At 46.7% G+C, this 27197-nt stretch overlaps 2 protein-coding genes across 2 annotated transcripts; one reads left to right on the forward strand and one right to left on the reverse strand.

Annotated features, from left to right (window-relative positions):
- Positions 1-20112: 20112 nt before the first annotated feature.
- PtA15_15A380 (uncharacterized protein) lies at positions 20113-21771 on the forward strand (the record flags this gene model as incomplete). Its single annotated transcript, XM_053163581.1, has 1 exon — positions 20113-21771. The coding sequence occupies one exon, from the start codon at positions 20113-20115 to the stop codon at positions 21769-21771; it is 1659 nt and encodes a 552-aa protein (XP_053027542.1).
- A 1043-nt stretch (positions 21772-22814) lies between these two features.
- On the reverse strand, positions 22815-25998 carry PtA15_15A381 (uncharacterized protein; the record flags this gene model as incomplete). The annotated part of the gene is made up of 9 exons (XM_053163582.1): positions 22815-22940; positions 23009-23095; positions 23158-23499; positions 23577-23687; positions 23758-24215; positions 24309-24466; positions 24530-25353; positions 25465-25620; positions 25768-25998. The coding sequence occupies 9 exons, from the start codon at positions 25996-25998 to the stop codon at positions 22815-22817; spliced, it is 2493 nt and encodes an 830-aa protein (XP_053027543.1).
- Between the last annotated feature and the right edge of the window lie 1199 nt (positions 25999-27197).

The raw sequence follows: 27197 nt of genomic DNA on the forward strand, positions 1-27197 counted from the left end.
CTTTGCTCAAATCTAGCAACGGGCTCAGGTTGGTGTCTGTGTCCAAACTGGGCAGCACCGGTTTGTCAAACTGGCTGCGGTGATCTGGGCTAAGTGGGTGTCTGGACGATGGTTGACCTGGCCAAGTTGAATTTGGCAGGTTGGCAAGCACAAGGAAGGGTCTGCGGAGTCTGTGTATAAAGGTTGTCTATAAAATGGGGGCACTCATCAAGCTTTAATCCCCAGGCTGTCCCCCATGCTGTAATTCCAGTCGGGGGCCAGTCTCAACCCCCTCCGCTGTTGCGCTTGCGCAGTCTGAGGGGCAATATTTGTTGGCCCCCCTTTGCATAATGCCTTTACTGCGCGCGCTGGGGGTCATCCACCCATCTTTTTTTAACCCTGCTAGACAGGGATGGAAGGTGGGCCCGGGTGCATCAGCTTGCTGATGCTAGCGGGCTGATTGTAGTTTTTTCTTTTTTCTGAGTGTCTTATAATTTTTCTAGATTTTAGATTGTGTAAAGGGGAAACCCTTGACCTTTTTTTTTGTGATTTTCTATATTTCTAGGGGGAACCCTTGATCCTTCATTCTATGTTTCACTGACTTTAATACACTTGGATTTGGGGTTGAAAATGCAACATGCAGCGAGCCCACAGGCACCAAACTGATCCCTGCCAACTTTTTAATATCTTTCACATGGTTTTTAGCTTGAAAAAAGTGTTTAGTACTTCAAATGGATACTGTGAACTTCTCACCATTTAATGGTGACTCAGAACTGTGCAGTAACACAAATAAAAAAATTAGTTACAGGTAACATAGCTTTGCAGCACTGATGGCACCAATTTTCTGCCTGAAGGTCATAGCCAATCCTGACACAAACAGGAAATTTTTCTCCTGCATAGCTCAAAATAGGAGGTAGAGTCATACTGACAATGGTGCAACAATTACAATACATGTAATTGTATCTGACTATATAAAAATTGGAAAATAAATGTATTTGTATCATACTTTTTGCCAAAAAAAGCTCATATGTATCATAGGAATTGTTTGGTGAGACCAATACAAGATAAATGTATTATAAATGTATGTATCTCAATGAGAATTCAATACAATTTGTGGCCTTCATGATACATGTATTGTAATTTTTGCACTGCTGATATAACTGAGATAGCAAATGTTAATGGTGTATCAAGCCTGCAAAAAAATTAGCTAGGCAAACGCCAGAGATACAAAAGGTCACTTCAGCTTACTAGCACATAATTTAAAGCTAATTCTAGGTCCTGGACATCAAATTTGGTACCTGTGTGCCAAAAAGGGGAAATTGAAGCTTTCAAATTCCATGAGCCAAGTCAGAGCGGAGTTATTCTTGCAATAAAGTTGGTTGTAGCACAATCTGTAATGCATATAATGCATACATTAATTAAGCTTCCAGCTGTCTCTTGTGTATTTCTGGGTACACTTTGAGAAACCCAGATTGATTTGTCAGATTGGAAAAATTGTTCAAAAGGAAAAAAATCAACAGCTCAAACATTTTTCAGTTTTTTTGTTCAAGGTGGTCAAGGCAAATACACTTCAAGCTTTTCAATTTAATCATTTCTCCCACTTTTGGTTCAATTAATTAAACAGTGCTGCAGTCAAATAGTTTCAAGCATTGTTGATTCCATAATTTTCAGATCACTCCTCATTCCCAAACAACTAAAATTTCCTGAAAATGGGCAGTTGTCACTTGGTGGTGTTTTTGTTATTGACTATCAATTGCAATGGAATGGAAGACTTACCCCACAATAATCAGTCCTTCTTTGAATTTGAATTCCCTCCCCCAGATTACATGGATAATTTCATGTCATCTCTTTTCCCAGAAATTTGTCATTCTCACCCCAACTCAAATATTCATATTCCTAGCACAGGTGAAACCCAATTTTCCCCTGAATATCTTGAACAACTCCCATATCTCAATCCTGAAATCCCACCAGTCCCCCAAAGCATTTCTGGCCTTGGTTCACCTATCCAGCATGGAGAGATTCAACAAAGAAGTAACCTAGCAAACAACAATCAATTTGTATCATGTGGTGATTTAAACTCCTTGGTAATGGTATCAACAAGTCCCTTTGAAAATCTAAATTTAGTACATGTTCCATTAGAATCAAGTATACCAAATAATGATGCAAACCATTTTTGTGGTGATCAAAAGCCAAAAAGTTTGGCTTTGAATGCTAGGAAGAAATCATTCAAGCAGACTCATGCATCTTCAAGATCCAAAACCACCACTTCCAAGCTTCAAGATAGATCTCAACATGAAGCTAGAGCACCCACAGGAGATTCAATGCTCACTGAAGTTCCATCTAAGCTCCTACCTTCAATTGGTGTGGATCCAAACAATGAAAAGGTACTATGGTTTGGTGAGATCAGAGATTTGCCATGTAACCCAAATGTTTCAGTGGTTTCTTGGTCTGCATTCTTGAATAATGTGTATCACACTATACAATTTCCATCCAGAATTTTGAACACTGAGAATTGTATTATTGGTGAATACCCAATTGAGAAGGACTGGAAACAGGAAAGATTGTGTTTTGATGGGGCAGCTTTCACTAATCACCCAACAGCTCCACCTCACTTGCACTCCAACATTCTCAAAATAATTGAAACCCTTCAAGAACAAGGGCCTGCATGTGGAGAATTGATAATGACAAAAGAGCAGTTCATTAAATACCATTCTGATGTTAATTATGTTGATTTTTTCCAGATGAATCTTCTGAAGAATTATAATCAAAATTATAAAATCAGTGATGATGAATCAAACCATCTCTACCTTTCAAGAATTACTTCAAGTAATGATGCAAGGAAAAGATTGATGTCAGCACAAAATCTTCTAGTTCTGGAATCAGAGCTTTGGGTTTCCCATTGGAGCCGGAGATTGAAATGGAATCCCCAAGAACTGACTGATGAATTTGAGCTTATCAAGCCTAACAAAATGAAGAAGACAGTGATGACCTTCCTTTTTTACATTGAGATGATTGAGGCCGCTTTGCCCCGACCTGGAACACAACAAGAAAATTCCAAGTTCAGGACAGAACTAGAAGAAGCTGTGGCAGTCTTAGAAGCCCTCTTCAATCCATACAAGGCTGAAAAATATTTACATCAGAAGAGGGAAAATATCTTTGATAAGATCAGCATTAAAAAAAGCACAAAAGTTGCTGTTCCATCTTTGTGGGATATGATCCATGTTTGGGTGTGTTTTTTCCGGAAAGACTTGTTTTGTGTTCTATTCAACCAAAACCAAGAGATTTCTCATTCAGCAAAGTCCTTTTTCAATTCAGTTTTCTTCTGTTCTATCAAAGTGCTTAGCAGCAGACTTCAAAAATAAAGCTGTAGTGTCTTCTAAGATCAGAAAAGATTTTCTTTCATGTTCATTCTTAATTCACAGGATTTCTAGGTGCAATATCTAATTCTACACAAATTCTTTTTTGAGAAAAGAATATATAAGCTTTTTACAGTATCAGTGTCAGCCTTAGAGTCATCACAGCTGACCTAAAAGCTGCCTGTTCTACCTTTGTTACATATAAATTACTTTATATCTTTTTCATCTTAAGAGATAACCTTGTTTTGACTTCAGATTCTGTTTCCTCATGCAATTTTGACCCTAGTTACAACTTATCAATTCATTGTAACTATACTCCTTCCCTGAGTTAATGAGTTGTGGCGCGCTTGCGCAGTTGTGATGTGTCAGCACTACCTGGCGCGCCAAACCACATGTACATATGTAAATTACATAAGCAAACTGTGAAAATTTTCGTAGTCAGAATCCCCCTTGCCTGAGGCGGATCCACAGACTTCAGCACACCAGAACCACCACCCAGATAACCCCAGGATCACCACCAAAGAGCCTACTCTACTCCCAGTATACCTACCGTCACAGGCGCCTAGGATATTGACAGTAAGTAACCTCTTTCACTGAACCTTGATTATCTCAGAGGTACAACTCTGTGTCTTGTTTGATCTGCCTTTTCTTCTTGCTTTGCCTCCTCCTTGATCACAGGGCTGTCCCTTCTATTCTACAGGCCTTTGCCTCTATCTTGATCACAGGGCTGTCCCTTATAATCACTTGGCCTTTGCCTCAAAATCTAGGTTGCAGGGCTGTCCCTCAGGTTTCCCATTAAGAACCTTGACTGTCCAGAGAGAAGTCTAAAAAACTGTGGCTGGATTAAACTTATCTAATCCAGATACCCTCCTGAGAGGAAGCTGTAGCACTTCTAGCACAGATTAGCAGCACTCTTCTGAAGAGTAGCATTGCCAGTGGACGTGCATTCCCACTAGAATAACCTAGTACTTCTCTTCTATCTTATCCTGCTTGGTTTCTTTCTCTCTCTTTCTCTTTTTCTCTTACAGTTGTATTTTCTTTATCCCAAGAAATCAAACTGTTGTCCCCCATTTCTTGTGTCCTGCTGTCACTATAGAGACTCAGGCTCACAATTGGGGGCCTCATCAGGAAAATTACTCACCTTTTCATAATTCTAGACTGCTATAAAGCCAAAGGACTGATCCTCCTGACTAAATCAAACAAAAAACTCTTAAAAATTCGAAAAATCACTTAAAAAAATTTTCTACATATCCTACTAACGCTGAAAATCTTCTAAAATTATCCCAAATTGCTCTTATATTGATAAAATTCCTAACTGAACCCTTGAAAAAAAAATTTTACGTCCTGTGTACTCGTGAAAGTGCAGAATTGCGACTCCTCCGCGCCGCTATTCATCCCTTCGTCGGACTTATCCTCCCCAGAACCCTCCATATCTTCGAATCAAGAGGAGATAGTGAAAAACGGAGTACGCTCAAAAGATTCTCCTGCTTCTTATCTACAATTACCGCAGTTGACCGTAAAAAAATTCTTAACGGCGCAGACTAGCGCAGAAGACGAAAACTACGACGATAGAATAGTGACAAACCCGCGCAACAGCAATCTTATCAGTAGTTCGTCGTGGACCCCTATTGCTACTGCAAGAGCACAAAAAACTCGTCGAAAGAAGACTGTTGCTCCCGTCAATATAGCCGAGTGGAACTCTAATTCCTCAGCGAAGTCAAGCGCAAAGGAAAATAAGAAAAAAACCTCTTCTACTACGCGGAAAAGCAAGAGAATTTCTGCTAAAGCTAAATCCTCAGGTACTTAACCTTTAAAAAATCCTTATTCTTCTTTTCCTACTCGACTACCAACTTTCCTACACGTGCTCACCATGCCTCCTCACCTTAGAAATGGCAGAGACCTCTCAGCAGAACAGCGCCTCCGCTACCGCCTCAGTCCAGCCGCCGAGGAAAGGCTTCGAAGAGCTAGAGTCAGCATTGCCGCCGCTCCAAGAGGATTTCCTCAAGTTCCCGGAGGAGGAGCCGCTTCCCCCAGACACAGGGATCCCTCCGGCGCTATACCAGGCGAGAGAGACATCAATAGCTCTAGCCTCGAACAGGTCCACGCCGGTACCGCGCCCAGTAGACAGGGAACAAATGATCCCTACGGCGAATTATCCTCAGAAGGATCAACCGCCCTCCCAGCCTACCAACCCCGAGGGTATGAGGCCGAATGCCTCCCCCAGTTTAGCCCTCCTTCCGCCCATTCAGAACCCACGACGGGAAGAGTCTTCCGGCCCGATGGATCTGATCCCAGAAGAAATGGAGCTGACAGGCCTCATCAACCTCTTCAACGATCAATTCGACATGTTTGTCCGAGCGAGAGAGGCACAGAACACGGCCTCGATGAAGAGACTCCTCTCCCAAGCTTCGATGACGCAAGAAATGATTATAGAGCTGGTTGGGAGAGCAGACGCTATCCGTCTATGCCAAGAATGGATCCCCAACAAGGAGCTCCATCAATTAAATCAATCTCTAGCGCAACAGAACCCGGCAGATCAAACAATCCGCCACCATTCGCAGCTAGCCGTAGCGCCACACGCCAACTATCAACCAATGATAGCCACGCCGACTCCGGAGCCTACGGGCTTACAGTACCGAGTACCAACGCAGGAGTTCCAGGGTCCTACCCCTTCCAACCGTCAGGAACTTCCACAACCGCGTCCAGAAGGTCAGATTTACCACGGCCCTCAAATGCCGCAGCAACCACCGCCGCCGCCGCCGCCGCAAGCGCTCCAAGTGAGGCCAATACCAGCTTCTATACCGCGAGAGGTGGTTCAATTGTTCCGCCCCAGCCCTCATTATCAACCTGGCGGGGTCAATCCACCCCATTATCCTCACACGCAGCAAGGATACGCAGACCACAACCCCCCTCATCCTCAAGACAATTGGAGAGGATCAGGGAGGAACTGGAGACGCCCCCAGGACGACACTCAGAGAGTACTAGAGATAGGAGAATACCTGATGAGAGCCACACGAGGAGTGAGGAGAATCTATGGACGCGGGAGAGCCAGAGGGAGAGGCCCTTACTAGATGAATCTTTACCCAAAAGTTCCTTAAGTAGTGATTCACCACTAGGCCTCAGTTTAGATATTGATAATCTCTCTGATCCTTCAAATAGAGAATTTTTTCTCAATAACCTTAACTCTGAAATGTCTAGAAATGGTCCCTTGTTCCTAGAAGAAAAATTACAAGTCTTGTTCTCTAAATTTCTCTCTGAATTATCTGGTACTGTTGAAACCATTCCTGGTACTCTTCTTGAATCTTGTGTCAGCAATTTTAAAGATGTCCTGAATCATTCAATTCTTGATCTGTTTAAAGATGAATTCATTCCCTTTTTGCTTGATCAAATCCTGAATAACATAGGTGAAAGTGCCAGAGAGAAGTCCACAGTGAATAACAATGTGTTAGAACAACTGAAGAAACACATAGATGATAAGTTTGAGACAGTTCAAGATTTGATTCTGGTAAATGAATCACAATGTCATTCTAACATGGATACAATTGGCCAAAATCTGAAAGATTTTGAAGAGAAAGTGAGCAACAATCTTACTTCCATTGGTAATCAGATCAATGACCTTCATGCCAATGAGCACAACAGATTTGAACAATCTAAGAGAAGATTCAGTGACATATCTTCTGTAGTAAACACTGTGAGCTCAAAGCTGGATTCCGTGTTAATACCAGATGACAGAGACCAACCCCCTCATCTCTTATACAATAATCCCTTCCAGAATGTCCACCATGAGCAACAACAGGAACACAGACCTCCTCCTCCTGTTCCTACTCCTGAACCCCAGAGACCACCAAGAGATAACTTTCCTAAGCCTGCTAGCAATACTCCTGAGGCTAAGACCCAAGAGGAATTCCCCTACATTGATCATGGAGCAATAGACTTTGAAATGAGGAAGGAACTGTGGAAAGGTATCCCCAAAAATGGAGACTGGGAGAAATTCTCTGGAGAATTACCTTACAATCATGAGCTTTGGATTAAAAACACTGATATCCTGGTCAGAGACTACTTGATGCTGGATAACATGATAATCAGTAGATTAACAATCTTGTTAACTGACACTGCAAGGAATTGGTACCTAGGCATCAGAGACCAGTATGGAAACAAATCTTGGGCTTGGTGGAAGAATGCCATCAGAAACAAGTTTGGCACTGAGAACTGGAAATGGAAAATGCAACAAGAGTTTGAGAATGATCACTTTGCCTATGATGGGAGGAAAATCCATAAATGGTTTGGTAATCAGAGAGAAAGACTGAAAGCTTATCAACCTGAACTCAGTCAGTACCTTATTTGTGAGAAAATCTTAAAGCAATGCCCTCCAAACCTTGAGCATGCTATTAAAAGCAGATACAAAAGAGATGCCACTGAAATGAGTTTTGAGGATATGGTTATAATTGCTGAAGAGGTCATAGACAGAGTCATGAAAAGGAACAAGCCTGTGACAAACAATTATAACACTCCAAACAGATCCCACTGGAGAAGCAATCCTGCCCCTGAGAAAACTGATAAGCCAACTGACTCCTCTGCCAAAAAGAATCCTGTCTCTGCCCCTGAGAAAGAAAAACTTATATGCCATTTCTGTAAACAAACTGGTCACTTCTCCAGGGAATGCCCTAAGAAGAAGAACAGGATCAATAATGTAGGAATGGATGATGATGATGATCCCAAGAGTGACAATGGAGAAGATCAAGGTGAACCACACAAGTCTGAATCAGAACTAGATGAAGAAGAAGAGAATCATAGAACCAATCATATGATTCTTGCCATGGACAATGGGAATGGTGCCAATTATGACCCCTTGGTTGATTTTGATTTTGGAACACATGCTGTAGAGTGTGAGATAAACCAAGACTTCTCCATTGCTGAAATTCAAGCTGAAACTCATCAACCCCAGACATGGGACAAATCCTGCCAGTCTTCCCACATAGAGGATGCTAGACTGATGAAATGTAAACCTGATAGAGGAAAAGCTCATCTTACTGGAAAAGCAAATCTTACCACTGTCCTTATTGAATCCAGAGAACAATCATGTCTTCTTGATAGTGGAGCTTCTTGCTCAATCATCAGCAACAAATTGCTAGACTCTATATTACCAGAATGGGAAAACAAGCTCATGCCAATTAACCATGCAAAATTTCACAGCTGTAGTGACCAATTACAACCAATGGGCATAATAGAAACAGCTTTGATTTTTCCTCACACTAAAGGCTCTATCAGAATTCTAGCAGAATTTGTAGTCATGAAAAATGCAAGAATTGACTATCTTATCCTTGGAAATGATTACATGTCTCTTTATGGCTTTGACATCACAAACAGCAAAGAGAGATTCTTTACCATTGGAAATGAGAACAAGAGGAAGAAATTCAGTTTTAAGTCTCATCATCTGGAGAAAATGAGCCCTTCCAATGAAATTTCTGCTGTAAAGAAGTCCAATCCTCAACTGCAGAAATTTATTACAGAAGAACTCTGTGAAGCCAAGTTCAGTGATAAGTTGACTATTGAGCAAAAGGAGAAGCTGTTTGAAGTCCTCCACAATAACAACCTTGCCTTCTCCAATACCAACCAGCCCCTTGGTGCCATTAAAGGTCATGAAGTTCATATCAAATTGACAACTGAGAGACCCTATCCTCCTCTCCTCAGAAGACCTCCTTATCCTGCCAGCCCCAAAAGCAGAGAAGCTCTTGAACAACACATTGAGGAACTAGTAAACCTGAATGTTCTAAGGAAAGTTGGTCATAATGAAGTAGTTGAGATCACTACTCCTGTAATCATTGCCTGGCACAATGGAAAGTCCAGAATGGTAGGAGACTTCAGAGCTTTGAATTCATACACTGCTTCAGACAGGTATCCCATTCCCAAGATCAGTGAGACTCTGAACAACCTGGCCAAAGCTAAGTATCTGACTAGCATGGATGTACTCAAAGGTTTTCACCAGAATGTCATTGCAGAAGATTCCAGACATCTACTCAGGATTATTATGCACAAAGGAATCTATGAGTACCTTAGAATGCCCTTTGGGATCAAGAATGCCCCCTCTCATTTCCAGAGAATGATGGACATTGAGTTCAGAAAAGAAATTGATGAGAAGTGGGTCATTATCTACATTGATGATATCATCATTATGTCCAACACTTGGGAAGAACACCTCAATAGGATAGACAGAATCCTGAAAGTTGTCATTAACATGAAAATGAAAATCTCCTTGAAGAAGTGTAACTTTGGATTTGATCAGATCAAAGCTCTAGGCCATCTTGTGTCTGGTATTGCCATAGGAATAGACCAGAATAAAGTAGCTGCTGTCCTCCAAAAACCTGTGCCTAGTAGTAGGAAAGAAATGCAATCATTTCTTGGTTTTGCTGGGTACTACAGACAACACATTGAGAAGTTTGCAGAGATAGCCAAACCTCTGACTGAGCTGACAAGGATTGATGTCATATATGAGATGACTCATCATAGAATAGTAGCCTACAACTTGTTAAAAGAGAAACTGACCACAGCTCCATTGCTATTGTTTCCTGACTGGGCCCATCCTTTCACACTATATGTAGATGCTAGTATGACTGGTCTAGGTGCTGCTTTACATCAAGTCCAAGTCATTGATGGAGTGAGAAAAGAAGGACCCATTGTTTTCATATCCAGACAACTGAAGGACAGTGAAACAAGATATGGTGCTAGTCAACTTGAATGCTTATGTCTGGTTTGGGCCCTGGAAAAACTCCATTACTACTTGGATGGCAGTGTATTTCATGTTGTAACAGACTGCACAGCTTTGAGATCACTATTGAACATGAAGACTCCCAACAGACATATGCTCAGGTGGCAGATTGCTATTCAAGAATACAGAGGCAATATGACCATAATCCACAGAGATGGGAATATTCACAAGAATGCTGATGGACTGAGCAGATGGGCTTTGCCAAATGATCCCAGTAACCCTGCTTATGACCCAGAAGACAAGGATGATGATAGATTCCCCATCATGGGCATACATGTCTCTACTTTCAAGAATGAGTTCTTTGACTCAGTGAGAGAAGGCTACAAGCAAGACAAGAACACTACCATATTGTCTGAACTTTTGTTGAAAGATGCTAAAGATGCCCAGTTAAAAAATTCCTTACAAGATCCTTGGAGAAAGCTATATGATGAAGGAAGATTCTCCATATTTGATGGCCTCATCTACTTCAGAGAGAAACACAACTCTGTCCTAGTCCTAGCTGACAAAGAAAGTATCAACACCATCTTGCATGAATGCCATGACAGTGTCTACTCTGGTCATCTTTCTGAAGATAGGACTTTAGAAAAAGTAGCTGATACTGCTTGGTGGGCTAACTGGAAACAAGACACTGGTGAATACTGCTCCTCCTGTGATAGATGCCAGAAAGCAAATAAAGCCACAGGCAAAAGATTTGGACTGCTTATGAAAATTGAGGAACCTTCAAAACCATGGGATGTTATTAACATGGATTGGGTGACTTCCTTGTCCCCTGGAGGAGCTGCTAGTTTCAATGCTTGTCTGGTAATAGTGGACAGATACTCTAAGACCCCTATATTTGTACCCTGCTTCAAAGATGACTCTGCCATGGACACTGCCATACTGTTTTGGAACAGAGTAATGCCTAGGACTGGAATCCCCAGAATCATCATCTCTGATAGAGACCCTAAGTTCACATCTGAATTCTGGACTGGTTTGCATAGTATGCTAGGAACAAAACTCTCCTTCTCCACTGCTTACCACCCCCAGACTGATGGATTAGCTGAAAGGATGATTCAAACACTTGAAGATATGATCAGAAGATTTTGTGCATATGGTCTAGAATTCAAAGACAATGATGGTTACACTCATGATTGGGTTTCACTTCTACCAATCCTTGAGCTAGCATATTGCACCAGCATACATTCAACCACTGGAAAACCCCCTGCCATCCTAGAAAAAGGCTGGATCCCAAACCTTCCCAGGAATTTCTTGAAGCAAGACTCTGTAGACATTCATCCTACTGCTCTTGCCTATGGAAAGATCTTTGAGAAAGCCAGAAAACATGCTGAGCACTGCATAACAGAAGCTACATCTTACAACAAAGAGAGATGGGACAAGAGTCACAAAGAACCATCTTTTAAAGTTGGTGATAAAGTCCTAATATCCACAGCAAACTTCAACAACCTGTCTGGCCCTAAGAAGATGAGAGACTCCTTCACAGGACCATTCCTTGTGAAAGCTTTACATGGGAAAAATGCTGTAGAAGTGATACTGACTGAAGAGTTTAGCAGGAAACATCCCACATTTCCTGTCAGCTTGGTGAAACCATACAAAGACCCCAATCCAGACAAGTTCCCCTTGAGACAGAAAGTCAAAGTTGTCATTCCCCCCATGGATAAGACCCCTCAGAGTAAAGTCATACAAAAGATTCTCAGAGACAAGAGATTGAGAGTGGAAAACAGAGATGTTATGATGTACTTAGCTAGATACAAAGGTATGAGTGCTGATCATGATGAATGGCTCCTTGAGAAAGACATCCCAGACTCTGCTATCCTTCTCAGGAAATTCAGAAGTGAGAAGAGGTCTAACCCTGTGGTTTAATTTCTTACAGAAATCCAACCCTTTTGGTGGTAGGGAATGTCAGCCTTAGAGTCATCACAGCTGACCTAAAAGCTGCCTGTTCTACCTTTGTTACATATAAATTACTTTACATCTTTTTCATCTTAAGAGATAACCTTGTTTTGACTTCAGATTCTGTTTCCTCATGCAATTTTGACCCTAGTTACAACTTATCAATTCATTGTAACTATACTCCTTCCCTGAGTTAATGAGTTGTGGCGCGCTTGCGCAGTTGTGATGTGTCAGCACTACCTGGCGCGCCAAACCACATGTACATATGTAAATTACATAAGCAAACTGTGAAAATTTTCGTAGTCAGAATCCCCCTTGCCTGAGGCGGATCCACAGACTTCAGCACACCAGAACCACCACCCAGATAACCCCAGGATCACCACCAAAGAGCCTACTCTACTCCCAGTATACCTACCGTCACAGGCGCCTAGGATATTGACAGTAAGTAACCTCTTTCACTGAACCTTGATTATCTCAGAGGTACAACTCTGTGTCTTGTTTGATCTGCCTTTTCTTCTTGCTTTGCCTCCTCCTTGATCACAGGGCTGTCCCTTCTATTCTACAGGCCTTTGCCTCTATCTTGATCACAGGGCTGTCCCTTATAATCACTTGGCCTTTGCCTCAAAATCTAGGTTGCAGGGCTGTCCCTCAGGTTTCCCATTAAGAACCTTGACTGTCCAGAGAGAAGTCTAAAAAACTGTGGCTGGATTAAACTTATCTAATCCAGATACCCTCCTGAGAGGAAGCTGTAGCACTTCTAGCACAGATTAGCAGCACTCTTCTGAAGAGTAGCATTGCCAGTGGACGTGCATTCCCACTAGAATAACCTAGTACTTCTCTTCTATCTTATCCTGCTTGGTTTCTTTCTCTCTCTTTCTCTTTTTCTCTTACAGTTGTATTTTCTTTATCCCAAGAAATCAAACTGTTGTCCCCCATTTCTTGTGTCCTGCTGTCACTATAGAGACTCAGGCTCACAATCAGTGTGCGGTGGAAAAATATATGCATGATAACCAATAAGTGCTTTACATTCTGGCCCTGTCTATATGGAAAATTGAGACATAGAATGGATTGTAATACATACCTCATGTCAAATCTCTGGCTAATTTTTAATTGTGAATGCACACTATGGATGGCACTTTGTACCCGGGTACACAGTGCCATCCCTAGGGGGTCGGGGTACCCACTGCGGGTGTGGGTACTACCCTAAAATTTCACTCAAATTGGATACCCGCACCCATTTCACTCAAATTGGATACCCGCACCCACACTGAGGTTAACAAAGCCTCTCAAAGGAGGTGCAAAGCATCTCTGAAGCAGAGCATTACCTCTAATGTCACATCATTGACCCTACAGACTCAAGTTTTTCTTGCAAAAAACACTATATTTGTTTTGAAAATAATTTAAAAAGTTTAGTTTGTGGTTTAAAAAAACTGAGTAGACAGACTTGTAGCCTGCTATCTCAGCTTTCATCCCTTGTTTTTCCTTGAAGTTAATATTGAAAGAATTATAACCGGAGGCGAGCAGAGTCGGCGAAGGGAAAAAGATTGGCTTAGCCAATAACAGACAAGAAGTCTGAAATAGAGACCATTTACTCACTCTTAGGGGCTAAATGCCTAAGCAGAGAGTCTTGAAATGGGGCTAAAGTGCCACTCAAGGATTCAGTTGAGTCGGGACTGATGACTTTGATTTCCTAGGATAGTCTTGGGTTTAAGTAGACTATCTACATGTGTTCAAGATGTGGGCACAAGAAAAAAGAACACAATGAATAAGGAAGAAAGATTACATGCATAAGGGAATAGAGATGGCATATGGCACCCGGGTACCCCCCTTTTTTTCACAAATTCCTCACACCCGCACCCGCACCCAGAACCCGCCCTGGGAGATACCCGGGTGCAGAGGGGGAGGTACCCGGGTGCCAGGCACAGGTACCCGGGTATCACCTTTGATGGCCGGCTGACCGGTCATCGAGAGGTTTTATCCTCTTCGATGGCCGGCTGACCAGTCATCGAGAGCCTTTATCCTCTTTGATTACCGGTCAGCCAGTCATCGAGAGGTTGTATCCCTTTTGATGAGTCATGACCGGTCAGCCGGTCATTGAGAGTGTAGCCTCTTCGATGACCGGCTGACCGGTGATTGAGAATGTAGCCTCTTCAATGACCGGCTGATCGGTCATCAAGAGGTTTTATCCTCTTTATGGCTGGTCAGTGGTTCATCAAGAGGTTGTATCCCTTTCAATTCAAGCCGTCTCCGCTGTGTTTCACTCTAGCACACTTTTCCGGCCAAGACTTTGCTGCACAGGCAACAAGAGTCCGGCTGTAGATCCCGGTGGTCCCTACTAGCATGTAGGTTTTCACTGGGTTTGGTGTTTGGGTCTTGGTGGAGAGCTCCTTTGGAAAACCTCTGCAGGTTTTGTAGATCATCAGGTGTGATCACAACCAAGGGTCAGCCTCTTGGGTCGTGGGATCGTGATCTGAAGAGAGACTTGCCTCCTGGGGCAGCAAGGAAACAAGGGACTGCTGTCGCAACAGCGGAGAGATAAGGGGGGGTAGTGCTACACCTATCACACCCCCCAGGGGGTACCTCCAACGGTGGGCCGCTACGCTACACTACGCTACAGGGCCACTTAGCGTTAGCGTAGCGGCAAAAAGCGCCCGCCCATTTTGAGTAGCGTTAGCGCGCTGTTAGCGCCGCTACGCTGCGCTACGTTTCAGCGGCGCTAACAGCGCGCCAATTGTTTGTTAGTGTTAGCGCGCCGCTACAGTCACTTCGCTACGCTACGCTGCGCTACAGCGCTTTTAGCGGAAAAAAAGGCCTTTTTTTCAGCTAAAAGCACTGTGGCGCACCGTAGCGCGCGCTCTTTTGCGCCCTGCGTGTGTAGCGTTAGCGCAATTGAGCCCATCTGCGCTAACGCTACGCTAACAGCTAAATTAGCTGTGCACCCCTTGCGCGTAGCGTTAGCGCAGAAAGGCGCAATTCCGCTAACGCTACGCTAAAATGTAGCGGAATTCCGCTACGCTACGCCACGCTAACGCTACGGTTAGCGTAGCTGGCCCACCGTTGGTACCTCTGCTAATCAACACTGTAGCAAAAAGGGAGGGCAGGTGGTCGCAAAAAATGAGCTGCTACAAGCAGCGGTAACGATGATAGTGAAAAAACAGGACTGTTGAGCTGAGTTGTGGATGGTGGGATCTGGCCCAAACTTAGCTAAGTCCCTCGATTGGAGGCGCGGGAGCGCTTTCGCGAAGTGACCCTCCGAAGGAGGGACTTATGCCCTACCTTGCAAAACAATAGGCAGCAGACGTCTGTTTTCAGCATTTTTCGCTTGTCCCTCCGTTGTAGCTACGCAAGGACAGCTGGGGCCAAGTCAGCTGCTTCAAGAGATAGCCAAGAAGCATGGCTCTCTGCTGGTATCTTTCTTTTATCTGTAACAGTTGAACTGGATTTTTAAAAAAAAAAATAAGAGCTGCTAAGTTTTAACAGGCGTCAAAAGTATGGCTTTGACTGAGGCCTGTTTGAACAATGCCCTCCCAAAACCCATGAACTCCTTTTTGTTTCATTTGGGATTCAAGAGTTTTTTTGGAGGGATCCAACCTCATGAAGGTGGCAGGTGCAAGTGCTGATGTAGGCAGACAAAACTGTCTACTCAGAATTTTGATAGTCTATAGCTGAGTCAAGATATAAAGAGTTGATAATTTTGAAAGTTTTCCCCAGCCAAACGGGATTTCTGCTGCCTACTCTTTTGCAAGGTAGGGCGTAAGTCCCTCCTTTGGAGGGTTGCTTTGCGATAGCGCTCCCGCGCCTCTAATTGAGGGACTTATAAGCTAAGTTCAGATCTGGCCGTGGTATGAGAGGTTTAAGGGTGAAACTTAAACCAAGTCAGGGGAGGTACGCGTGTATGGTTTGCAGGCCGCGTCACTGACGTCATCCCCAGACCCTTGGTTTTGGCCTGGCTCCACAAGCTCGCGTGCTTGGACCTAGGTGACCTAACCTTAGCGGTCCGGTCACCGTCAATGACCGGTCAGTTGGTCATCGAGAGGTACATATCCTCTTCGATGACCGGCTGACTGGCGGGTACCCGTCCAGGTACCCGCCGTCCTCCCCACCAGAATTCTGGACACCCGGACCCGCACCCGGCACCCGCCGGCGGGTACCTGTAGGGCCAAACGGGTACCGGGTACCCAGCAACAAGTACCCATTTGCCATCTCTAAAAGGGAAGGTAACATGTTTGTGAAAGGAAGAAAACAGGAAAGGAAAGCGAGATCAAGTGAAATTCCAACAAATCTCCCAATCCACCTACTGTGGACTGTTTCTGAAGGGGTCTTCCAGGAATTTTTGAACTCAAAATTTGAAATTCCCTGAGCTCACACAAGCTCAAAGGGGTGGATTGGTTACCAAAATCCACCATGTAAAAACATTTACAGAATGTTTCTTGCCAGGGGGGATGGTTCTCAAGGAGTTCAAAATGGGTGAAAAAAATCTAAGCACCCGCACCTGCTAAAGCAGGTCAAAGCAGGTACCCGGGTACAAGATGGCAGGTAGCGGGTACCCGTGGGTGTCTACACAAAATTTGATCCCTGGAACTGGCTCCACAGATTCCCGGTCTGTGCTGGACATCGAGGGGAACACCACCTCCTTGATGGCTGGCACACATTGATCATCAAGAGGGTCTCTTGATGACTGGCGCAATACACCAGTCATTGGAAATCTCCTCTCAATGACCACCACAACAGACTGGTGCTGGGCCGTTGGCAGTTACTTGGAAGGGAGATGTGAGCTGTGTGCTGCCTTTGCGGTGGTCCAGAAAAGTGAGATTTGGGTAATTGAGTTGATAGCTTGGGGGGGGGGGGATTTGAGTTGAGACAACGTGGGACAGATTCCCGTTGGCAGTAGTTTGTTATTTGAGGATCTGGAAAAGAAAAGAGTCCGGCAAGAAAGGGCTGGAAGATGTGTTCTTAAAGGGATTCAGGGATGACTTGAGGCAGCTGAGAGACTTAGAAAGCTCAGAAGCTGCGGGGTAGGATCAATAAAGTTGGAATCTGAAATCTTGATGAGTGATCTGAGATGGTTCAGACAAAGTCCTATGCCGCCCCATCTTCTGAGTTTGAGCTGAACTCAGACTTTGGGATCTGTGACATGTATGGACAGGTCATCATACACCTGCGCACCTCTGCGCGCGCAACAACAAGAAGAAAAAGAGAAAAGAGCACAACCCAAGAAACCACACAACAACACAACAAACCACCACATACATATCCATCCAAAAGCGCGCATGTAAGAAAATAGAAAAGACAAACAAAAAAAAAAAAACAAGAAAGAGAAGGAAAAGAAAAAACAGACAAAAAGAAGAAAAAGGGGGAAAGGAGATCCTGAAACCCCTTGAGCCTTGTGCACGCGCTACACTGATTGATCTTGAGGGTTCTTGAGGGAGTCTTGATGAGGTCTTGATCCTGGAGCTGCCGTGACTGAAACTGAGAAATGACTGAAAAAGACTGATGCCATGGCTGCCATGAGTTTGGCCACCACACCGGTCATCAAGATGACATCTCCTCTTGATGGCAGGCACAACAGACCAGTCAACAAGATGACATCTCCTCTCAATTACCGGCACAGATCAAAAATTGAGGGGAATACAACCTCCCCTCAATGATGGGTGTTGTCTGGTACACACAGGTCATTCAGGGGGGGTGGTATTCCCCCCAATGACCTATCTATTCCAGTCATCAAGAGGTGGCTGTTAATTGAGGTGAGTTGGTATCCCCTCCAATGACCAGTCTGCGGTCATCAAGGGGAGGTGGTATTCCCCCCAATGACCAGTCTGTGCCAGTCATCAAGAGGTTTCCTCTCCTCTCAATGACCGGTGTATGTATGCTGGTCATCCAGGGGGGTGGTGCTCTCCTTGATGACTGGTGGGTTATCAAGAGGCAATTCCCTTTGCCTGTCATTGAGGGAATTGAAGGAGGGGAGGAGTCAAGGAGTCATCCCATGCTGAGGGGGGGGAATGGCGGGTACCCACCCTTTTTTTTCTGCAAAATCAGACACCCACCAACGGGTACTAGGACACAGCCACAGGTACCCAGAGAGTCCTCCAGCATTTTGTGGGGGCTTGGGAACAGCATGGCCTCTGTTGCAGTGATAAACCTGTAACAGCAGAGTGCAGTGATGATAGTTGTGGAAGGATCATCATTGCATCAGAGAGGAAAGAACAGAATAAGAAAAAGAAGAAAAGAAGAGAAAGATAAACAAAAAGACACTCACCTGGAACAGCAGAGTTCAATGATGATGGTTGTGGAGGGATGAGGAAAGAGCCTGCCATGTCTGCTTCTCCAGGTGACTACAAATTCAATATGGATATGTCACGGACTGTGATATCAACAAAGGGTAGCTACGCTACGTGTAACGCGTAGATAACGGTAACCCCTGCAAGAAAAACTCTAGAAACTGCTTGCAGTTGAGATGCAAGAGCTCAAGGCAAGCTGTGCCTCATGCAAGAATCAAGCACTGGGTGATTCCATGCACATTGTCTAATTTATGCAAGAGTGAGTCTAAGGTACAAAAAACTAAGTACATCAGTTGATACCTGTGCAAATTCCCCTTTCATGTGCATATATCCCTTTTGTATGCATTCACCCCATTCATAATGTGTACATAGCCCTTTATTGCACATACACCTTTCATGTGTGTATATCCCTTTCATGTGCATGTATCCCTTTCACAATGTGTACATACCCCATTCATCATTTGTTCATGACCCTTTCATGTTTACATGTCCCCTTTGAGTTTTTTAGGTCCCTTTTAGTACCCCTTTTACCATTCAGGTTTACATATCCCATTCATGTGCAAATACCCCTTACTGCACATCCCCCTTTCATGCATAAATACCCCTTTCATGCATACATACCCCTTTCATCATGTGCACATATCCCTTTTATGTGTTAATACACCTCACATTCCCCTTTCATGTGTACATATTTCTTTATCTGTACATATCCCTTTCATGTGTACATACCCTTTTTATTTTATTCTGGCTGGATTCAATGGTGCATGGATTGTTTAATAAAATAAAATGAAAGGGTGCTCAGGGGGATGCTCATTTGCCTCAGCCTACTGCATGAGCATTGAGCACTCCAGTATGTTCAACATTGAGATGCTGAACAAGGTCACTCAAGGTGCACCAGCACGGAATTTGGGTGCTTGACTCCAGCTTGAGCTGAAGCTTGATTGAAGCTTGCTGCATCTCAACTGCAAGCAGTTTCTAAAATTTTTCTTGCAGTGAACATAACAGAATTTTGGCCGTTTTCTACGTGTTACGCGTAATGTTGGTGCAATTACGTTATCACACCACAGGAAGGCCCTTATTTTTATGTTATTTACGTGATTGGGGCACACATGGCCCCTGATAACAAGCAAATATCAAGGCAAAAACAGCCTCCAATGGTCTGTTTTTGTGTTGGCCACTGATATCAAGCAAATATTAAGGCAAAAACAGCCTTAATTGGTCTGTTTTTGCGTTATCCAGCGGATAACGCGATTACGGGCCGCTTTTTTGAGGCCCGTTATGTTACGTGCAGGGCTTAAAATGACCCTGTTATTAGTAAAGTAACGGGGAGCCCCGGGTAAAAAGGGTAGTTATGTTACACATTACCTCACAAAAGCAGCACTTTAGTTGAGAACCTGCTTGCAGGTGCCCAGCTCATACATACTGCAGCCAAGAATCAGTTGACCTACAGGCTCATCAACAGGCTTGTATTGCTTGATGTTCCCAAAATAACCCTAACCCTGTATCCACTATAAACTTGGCCATGGCATGCCACATGGGCTGTAAGATTACATATTTGCATCATGTCAGATCCCCGCCTCTTGTGTAGTGCTGAAAACAAACTTCAGTTACCCAGATTTATGTATCATATCTATAACTATACAGATTGGAAAACTTGGTTCCAAAAGACCGCCAAAATCTCAAACAAGGTTTTGTCTTTCTGGTCAAGTTGTATGAATCAAATCTCCCCCAAGCCTGTCACAATCACAGTTGCTTTCAATTTTGGTGCAGTACACTTACATATATAGCCCCACAGTCATTGTGATTCTCAGAATACTCCCCAATTCCAAGCAGCCCAAACACGATGCAAATTAAGATTTACCACTCGGGGGTGCTGTTGTTGTTAACTATCAAGTGCAATGGAATGGAAGACTTGCCCCACGATTACCAGTCATTCTTTGGATTGGAAGTCCCGCCACCAGATTACATGGATCATTTCATGTCATCACTTTCTTCAGAAAGTGGCCATGCTTATCCCAACCCGACTTCTCCCACTCGCAGAGCATTTGAAAACCAATTTTCCCCTGAAGATCTTGCAGAACTTCCATATCTCCATTCCGACTTCCCAGTGGTCTCTCAGGGCCAAAGGACTGCTGGCCTTGCGCCATCTATCCAGCATGGAGAGAACCAACTAAGCAGTTACCTAGCCAATGAAAGCCAATTTGTACCATGTGGCCAGTTCAACTCCTTGGCAAGGGCATCCACAAGCCCCCCGGAAACTATTAATACGCAGATTCCATCCGAATCGGGGATATCAAAGAACGGACCAGATTTTTGTGGTGATGGCCAGCGGAAAAGCCCAACTTTGGCTGCCAGGTGCAAATCGTTTAAGAAGACTGCTTCCCCAAGACCCATGACTGCCTATTCTGAGCTTCAAGATAGGTTTCGCCATCCAGCCGAAACGCCTTCCGGAGAGTTGATGCTCACTGCAAGGCCATCTAACCTTTCACCTTCAGCTAGTGTGTATCCAAAACATGAAAAGACAATATGGCTTGGTGAGATCAGAGACGCGCCAGGTAATTCAAAAGTTTCAATAGTTTCTTGGTCCACATCCTCATACGACGATCGTTGCGCTATACAATTACCATACAAAATGGTAAACACTGATAATTGTCTTGTTGGTGAATGGCCAATCGAGAAGAACTGGAAATGGGAAAGATTGTGTTTTGATAGTACGGCCTTCACAAATCATCGATCAGCTGATCCTGGCTTATACCCGAAAATTCTAAAGCTGATTGGAAAACTTTCAAAACAAGGGCCTGCATGTGATGAACTGGTGATGACAAAATATCAGTTCATCCAATACCACACGGATCTTAATTTTCTCGCCCTTAGGGAAAGTCGACGCCGGCATGATCGGGACGATCGAATCAAGGAAGATGGATCAAAGCAGCTCGTAGACAATCCGAGAAGTCCTGCAATGAATAAAACATGGCAAAGAGTAACGTTAGCGCAGAATTTTCTGATGCTGGAATCCCAGCGTTGGATCTCCCATTGGAGCCGGAGATTGCACTGGAATGGCGAGGACCTGATTGAGAAATTTGAGCTGGTCAAACCGCACAAACTGAAGAAGGCAGTCTCGACTTTCCTCTTTTACGTCGAGATGGTCGAGACTATCCTGCCCAGACCAGCAACAGAAAGAAGACAGTCCAAGGCCCGGAACGAATTGGCAGAAGCGGTGGCAGTCTTAGAAGCCCTCTTCAATCCATGCAAAGCGCACGAAAATTTGGAGAAGCGGGGGTATATCTGCGATAAGATTGCCCTTAAACAAAGTTCAAATGATGCTGTTTCAGTTATGTGGGCTATGATACATGTTTGGGTGTGCATGTTTAGGACGGACTTGGTTGATGTTCTCTTCAACGAAAGGCAGGAAATTTCTCATTCGGCCAAGTCATTCTTCAACACGCTTTTCTTCTGCTCCATCAAAGTGCTTACCAGTAGACTCAAAAGAGATCAAAGCTGAGCTTAATGTTTACTAGGGAAATCCTCAAAAGAGATCAAAGCTGAGCTTAATGTTTATCAGATCAGATGTAGTATCTTCCACCTTCTTTCGAAATAATTTATAACACTTGCTTATAGACTATAGTGTGCAGTGGACAAATCAGAGTACCTACGACCACCAATCTGTCCTGTACACTCTAGCTCTTCCTCATTACACTTGCAAAACAAATCAAAATGTCCAATGTGCATCCAGGTCTCAAGACTTTTTCAGCGCCAAGTGTCCTTGCCCACGAAGCGGAGCCCTGCTCCAGAGAGGAGGCCCTGTTGAGGCCGCTTCTCCAATCCAAACTGTCCTAATTCCTTGTCGCCAAGCTGCACCAATATACAGTCTCAGTGATCCCAGCGATGTGCGTTCAGCGAACTTAACACAAGTCCCTCCCGTGCTACGCTCTGGATGTGAATGAGCCAGGAATCCAGTCTGGATCTTCGACCTTCCAGACCAAAACCCCCCGCGCCGGGGGCGCCGCGGAGCCTTTCACAAGAACTGGCTGCGACATTCCCCCCTATTCCCTTTCTTTCTATTCTCCTTGGTCTAGATAAGATAAAGACCCCCACCGTTGGCACCAGAAAACTCGCGAGACCTTGTCTCCTCCGTGCCAACCCGTCTATCTCAGTGAACAGACCCCCAGCTCTTGGACCGCCATGACCAGCGGCGACCCCATGGCGACCCAACACCGCAAACGAAGATCTATTCCTGTCTTGCGGTTTCTCGGTGTGCACAAACCAAGCCTGTATTACGATGATTGTAGAGTTGTTTAAAGTATGTATGTGTAGAGCAACAAGAGATGAAAGCAGAGAGAAAACCAATGGATCCGGTGAGGTGAGCAAGTCGTACAATACATACATCTATTAATATCTTCATGTGCGTGTGTGTGTGTATGTATCGCCAAAAAAAGAGAGCGAGATTAGAGAGCTTAGAAGAACAACCAAGTTTTTATGCTTATCTGCCAAGTGAATAGAACAATTAAAAGGTCCAAGCCACGATTCTTGAGGGGGGGTGGGGGGTTAAGGGGAGCGGAAGAGGAGTTTCAGGATCGACCAAGTGTATAGCGGCAGGACGAGGTTATCGTTCTGGGCGGTGACCGCCTCGAGCAGCGCGGCCAACACGATGCCCAGGAGGTACCTGAAGAACTGTCCACCCAGTCCCGAACCCGTCAGTTACATGTATATGTGATGAGGAGAGTGGGTAGGGGCTTAACTGGGAACGGATAGACCAGGCCGACAAGCCTCAAGAGCAGTGACACGGCGACGACGGAGGCTACGAACGCGAGCGATCCCTCGACGGTCTAGCGCGCCAACCGAGGATAAGTATCGGCTGGGAGAAAAGTAAATGGAGGGGGATGCAAACCTTGCTGGAGCCGGCGGACCACTTGACCCTGCCGACGCGCTTGCCGACGATCGATGCACATGAGTCGCCCACGCCGAGCACGATGACCCCGATCAGGTCCTCGATCGAGCATCCCACGCCTGCGGCTCGGATCGCCTCGGCCGGGCTGAGCAGCCGGGCGAGCGGGACAGGCAGCAGCCCGGCCATCCGCCCCCCTCCTTCGACACTCCCCCCCATATTCGCTTCGGGCCCACGGGACAAGGGGCCGAGGCCGTCTAGCCATATGCCCGTCGAACAGGCCGTTAAGAGGTAGAAATGACTCAGGATCACCGGCCCGGAATCTTTCTCATCTATGAATTCGTTCTATATCCCCCCATACACACACACACATTCAGCAGCAGCGTGAATTATGCGGGGGATGGAGAAGGGGGAAGGCTTACGAAGAACAGGTGGATCGCCGCGCCGATCGGGTAGAATGCGAAGTAACGCGCGAATTCACAGAACGTGAAGATGACGAAGGCGACGGAGAAGGAGATCGAGGAGAACTCGATCTGTCATCCCAATGTCCCGAAATCAACGCCAACTTTCGTGGGCAAAAATAAGAGCAGGGGGGAGACGTACGTCGATAGGGATGGTGGGCAGGAACATGAAGCACACGAGCAGATGGAAGAACTTGCGCTTGAAGTTAAGGTGTTGGCTTTTGGTGGATCCTAGGAGTGAGCCGGGGCCAGATAATGTCTGGGGATGAAGCGGCGGCGGAGAGGGGGAGGCGGCGGAGAGGGAGGGTGTGGTGGGCAGAGTGGGTTTGGGCGAGGCGATGGCGGAGGGCGAGGTGGGTCTAGTGGAGAGTAGGTCTGTGGGAGGCGAAGATCTCTGGCGGACGGTGTCGGGTTGGGGCTCGCTGAAGGTTCTGCGTACGAGCAGGGAGACCTTGCCGACCAAGTGGCTGGGCCTGCATTTGGTGGCCGGAGCACTAGGAGGGTCGACGGGCTCTGAAGCTCTTGGGGGCTGGCGGGGGCTGCAGAGCGCGTCGGCGATGTATCTAAGCGAGCTAGCCAGGGTGATGTTGCTCGATGGAGCTGAGGAGGTGACGACGGGTGGGGCAGCGGCGGCAGTAGGGGAGCCTGAGCGGGCCCGGGAACGGGAGCGGGAGCGGGTAAGCGAGCCTAGACGACTCTTCTTCCACGACGAGCGCCAGCCGGCAAGGGTTCCGATCTCCGAGGGGATCCTGTGGCTGTTCCTCAGGGAGCGACGTTTACGGACGAGGTAAGAGGTCCAGCCGCCGATGGCTGCTACGAGACAGATCCACCAGTAGACCAGCATGGCGATCCTCGTCCAGCGGATCCCGGTCGTCGTCGTCGTCGTCGTCGTCACTGGGTTTTTTTCTCCGGGCAGGAGGCCGATGCCGAGCACGCTGAGTTCGGCTGGATGGCGGGAGTGGGGGTATCGGAGGAAGGAGTAGCAGAAGAAGGCCAGCCATCCCGGGCCGAGGATGCGGCGCCACCAGGCCTGCTGCACCCTGCGGTCGCGGCCGATTTCGAAGAGCCAGCCGAGCCAGTGGCTCATGACGACCAGGCCGATCCACAGGATCGAGGCGTAGATCGAGAGCGCGATCACCTTGCGCAGGTTCTCCTTGAGTGCGCTCTCGTGCTGGCGCGAATGGTGCTGGGCATCCGGGTTGGAGAAGCGCTGGTAGTAGTCCGGCTGGGCGGGCTCGCTGGTCCAGATGGGCTTCTGGATCGTCTGCGGCGGGGGGGCGGGGCGGGTGGGCGAGGAGCGGTGGCGATGGCTGGCGGGGTGTCTGGAGAGCGAGCGGGTGGAGGGACGGGTGCGTTTGGTGGGCCGCTGGCCGAGCCTGCGGGACAGGACGAGCAGGGGGGCGAGGGTGAAGGCCATGAGGAAGATGCCGGAGACGAGGACGTGCTGGATGGCGATGGCGGGGGTGGGGAAGCGGAAGAGGCCGGGCAGGAAGCTGAGCCTGTCGGCGTCCGAGAGCGGGGCGGGGGGGCCGGGCGAGGCGCGCTGTGTGCGGAGGAAGGCGGAGTAGCGGAGGCGGGCGGAGGTGAGTCTGATGACCTCGATCATGAGGGCGACGCTGATGGAGGAGAAGACGGAAGACTCGGCGAGGGTGAAGGCTCTGCGGGCGAGGCGGGTGGTGAGGTAGAGACAGGACTGGAAGGTGAAGACGCTGAAGAGACACTCGAAGACGGACATGCTCTGGGCGACGGCGGGGCCCCACCAGCCGAGGGCGAGGGCGGCGGAGAAGAGGATGGCGACGAGCAGGGACTTGGCGGTGGCGGCGACGAGGCGGAGGGCGTTGTTGGAGACGGGCAGCCAGCGGTCGGCCAGCCGGGCGAGCAGGATGTCGAGCAGGAGCGCGCAGAGGTTGAGGGTCGTGAAGGCGAGCAGGTCGAGTCTGGCGCGGGCGAGGACGCGGAGGTAGTCGGCCTGGGAGTAGCGCAGGGTCGGCCCGGCGTGTGCGAGCTGGGGGGAGGCGTTCCAGATGTCCATGAGGTGGTGGTGGGCGGCCGGGGCCGAGCCGGAGCCGGAGCCGGAGCCGGAGCCGGAGTGGATGGCGAGGGCGGCGGCGAGGAGCAGAGGCAGGCCGACGGCGAGGGCGAGCTGCTGGGCGGGCTGGCCGGCCGGGCGGCGGTATCCGCGCTCGTCGGTGAACGGCACCCGGGCGGGCCAGCCGGTCAGCGTGTGCGGCAGGGGGAGCGCCAGGAGGAGGGCGGCTACGAGGAGGGCGGCGATGAGCTGGGTGGGCGGCTGGTGGCCGGCCGGCTCGGCGGGCGGGGTCGGCAGCCTCGGCGGGCGGAGTGTGCCGAGCAGCGGGAGCAGGATGAGCAGCGAGTCGGCCATCGCATCGTCGCTGGGCGGAGGGCTGTGGGCGGAGTCGGCTGAGGCCTGCCTTGGCCCTTGGCTCTCCTCGCCCCTGTCTTACATAAGCACACTCAGGGGCAACTATTTACGACTGACACATTTCAGATTCTTCTGGAAACAAGTTAGAAAGAAAGTTTACTGCTTGCAAAATTTGACAAAAACGGCCCTAAAGGTGTAGTACTCCTGCTGACTGCACGAGACATGATTGATTCTGTGTATGTATGTATCCGGCCTAGCTCGCCATGAAACCCCTCATACATCCATTCCAGCCAACTCCCATCGTCCCGCGAAACCGGTTGCCTGATGGCCATAGTTCATTGTTCTGGATGGTTGTGTGCACATAAATACAATCTGCCTCTTTCCCTAGCTTGCCTCTACTGAAATACTTATAATAGCCCATAAAACCTGCCTGCTCCCCGCGGGCACATTAATTAGCAATTATTTATTACTCGACAAATAATTTCCCCAAGTCTCACTCGCCCCACCTCAAAAGATAAGTAACCCTAATTGCTCCCTACTAGACCAAAAAACATTGCCCAGCAGAGCTCTTGTGTTGTTTCACTCTCTCCAGATCCATGCACACTAGCTCTCTTTGGCCTGATCTCCCATAACTTCTCCCCCATCTAGCTGCTTAGATAGAAATCAAATCATCTGTTCTTCGGGACCTGATATTGATCCTTGAGGCTGAGGACACCCATACATCAACTTGTTGTCGGTGCACTTTTCCCCCTCATACCCAGCTAGCTGCCTCTAGCTGCTGACTATTCATGGCACAAGCTTTGCTGTTCTTTCTCCTCAACTGCTTGATCCGCTCATCTTTGTCCACTTGGCCTCAATCTTCTATGTATAGACATTCGTACGGTTGGCGTGAAGACACAGTAGGGGGGTTCACATTGCGGACTTGAATTGATGACATTGTATTCTAGTGTATCTCATTTTGCAACTTTTCCAATCTGTTGATCAGATTCTTCTGGAAACACCGAAATCTGGATTTTGAAAGTTTTATGAAAGCTTGCTGCTTTGATAAAAACCGCCCCAAGGTTGTCAACCCAGACGGCGAGCTTGCACGAGACATGATTGATTCTATGTATGTATCCAGCCTAGCTCGCTATGAAACCCATCATAATCCATTCCAGCCAACTCCCATCGTCCCGCGAAACCGGTATTCATCCTGCCCG

The sequence above is a fragment of the Puccinia triticina genome, chromosome 15A, assembly GCF_026914185.1.
Source record: "Puccinia triticina chromosome 15A, complete sequence".
NCBI classification, from domain to species: Eukaryota; Fungi; Basidiomycota; class Pucciniomycetes; order Pucciniales; family Pucciniaceae; genus Puccinia; species Puccinia triticina.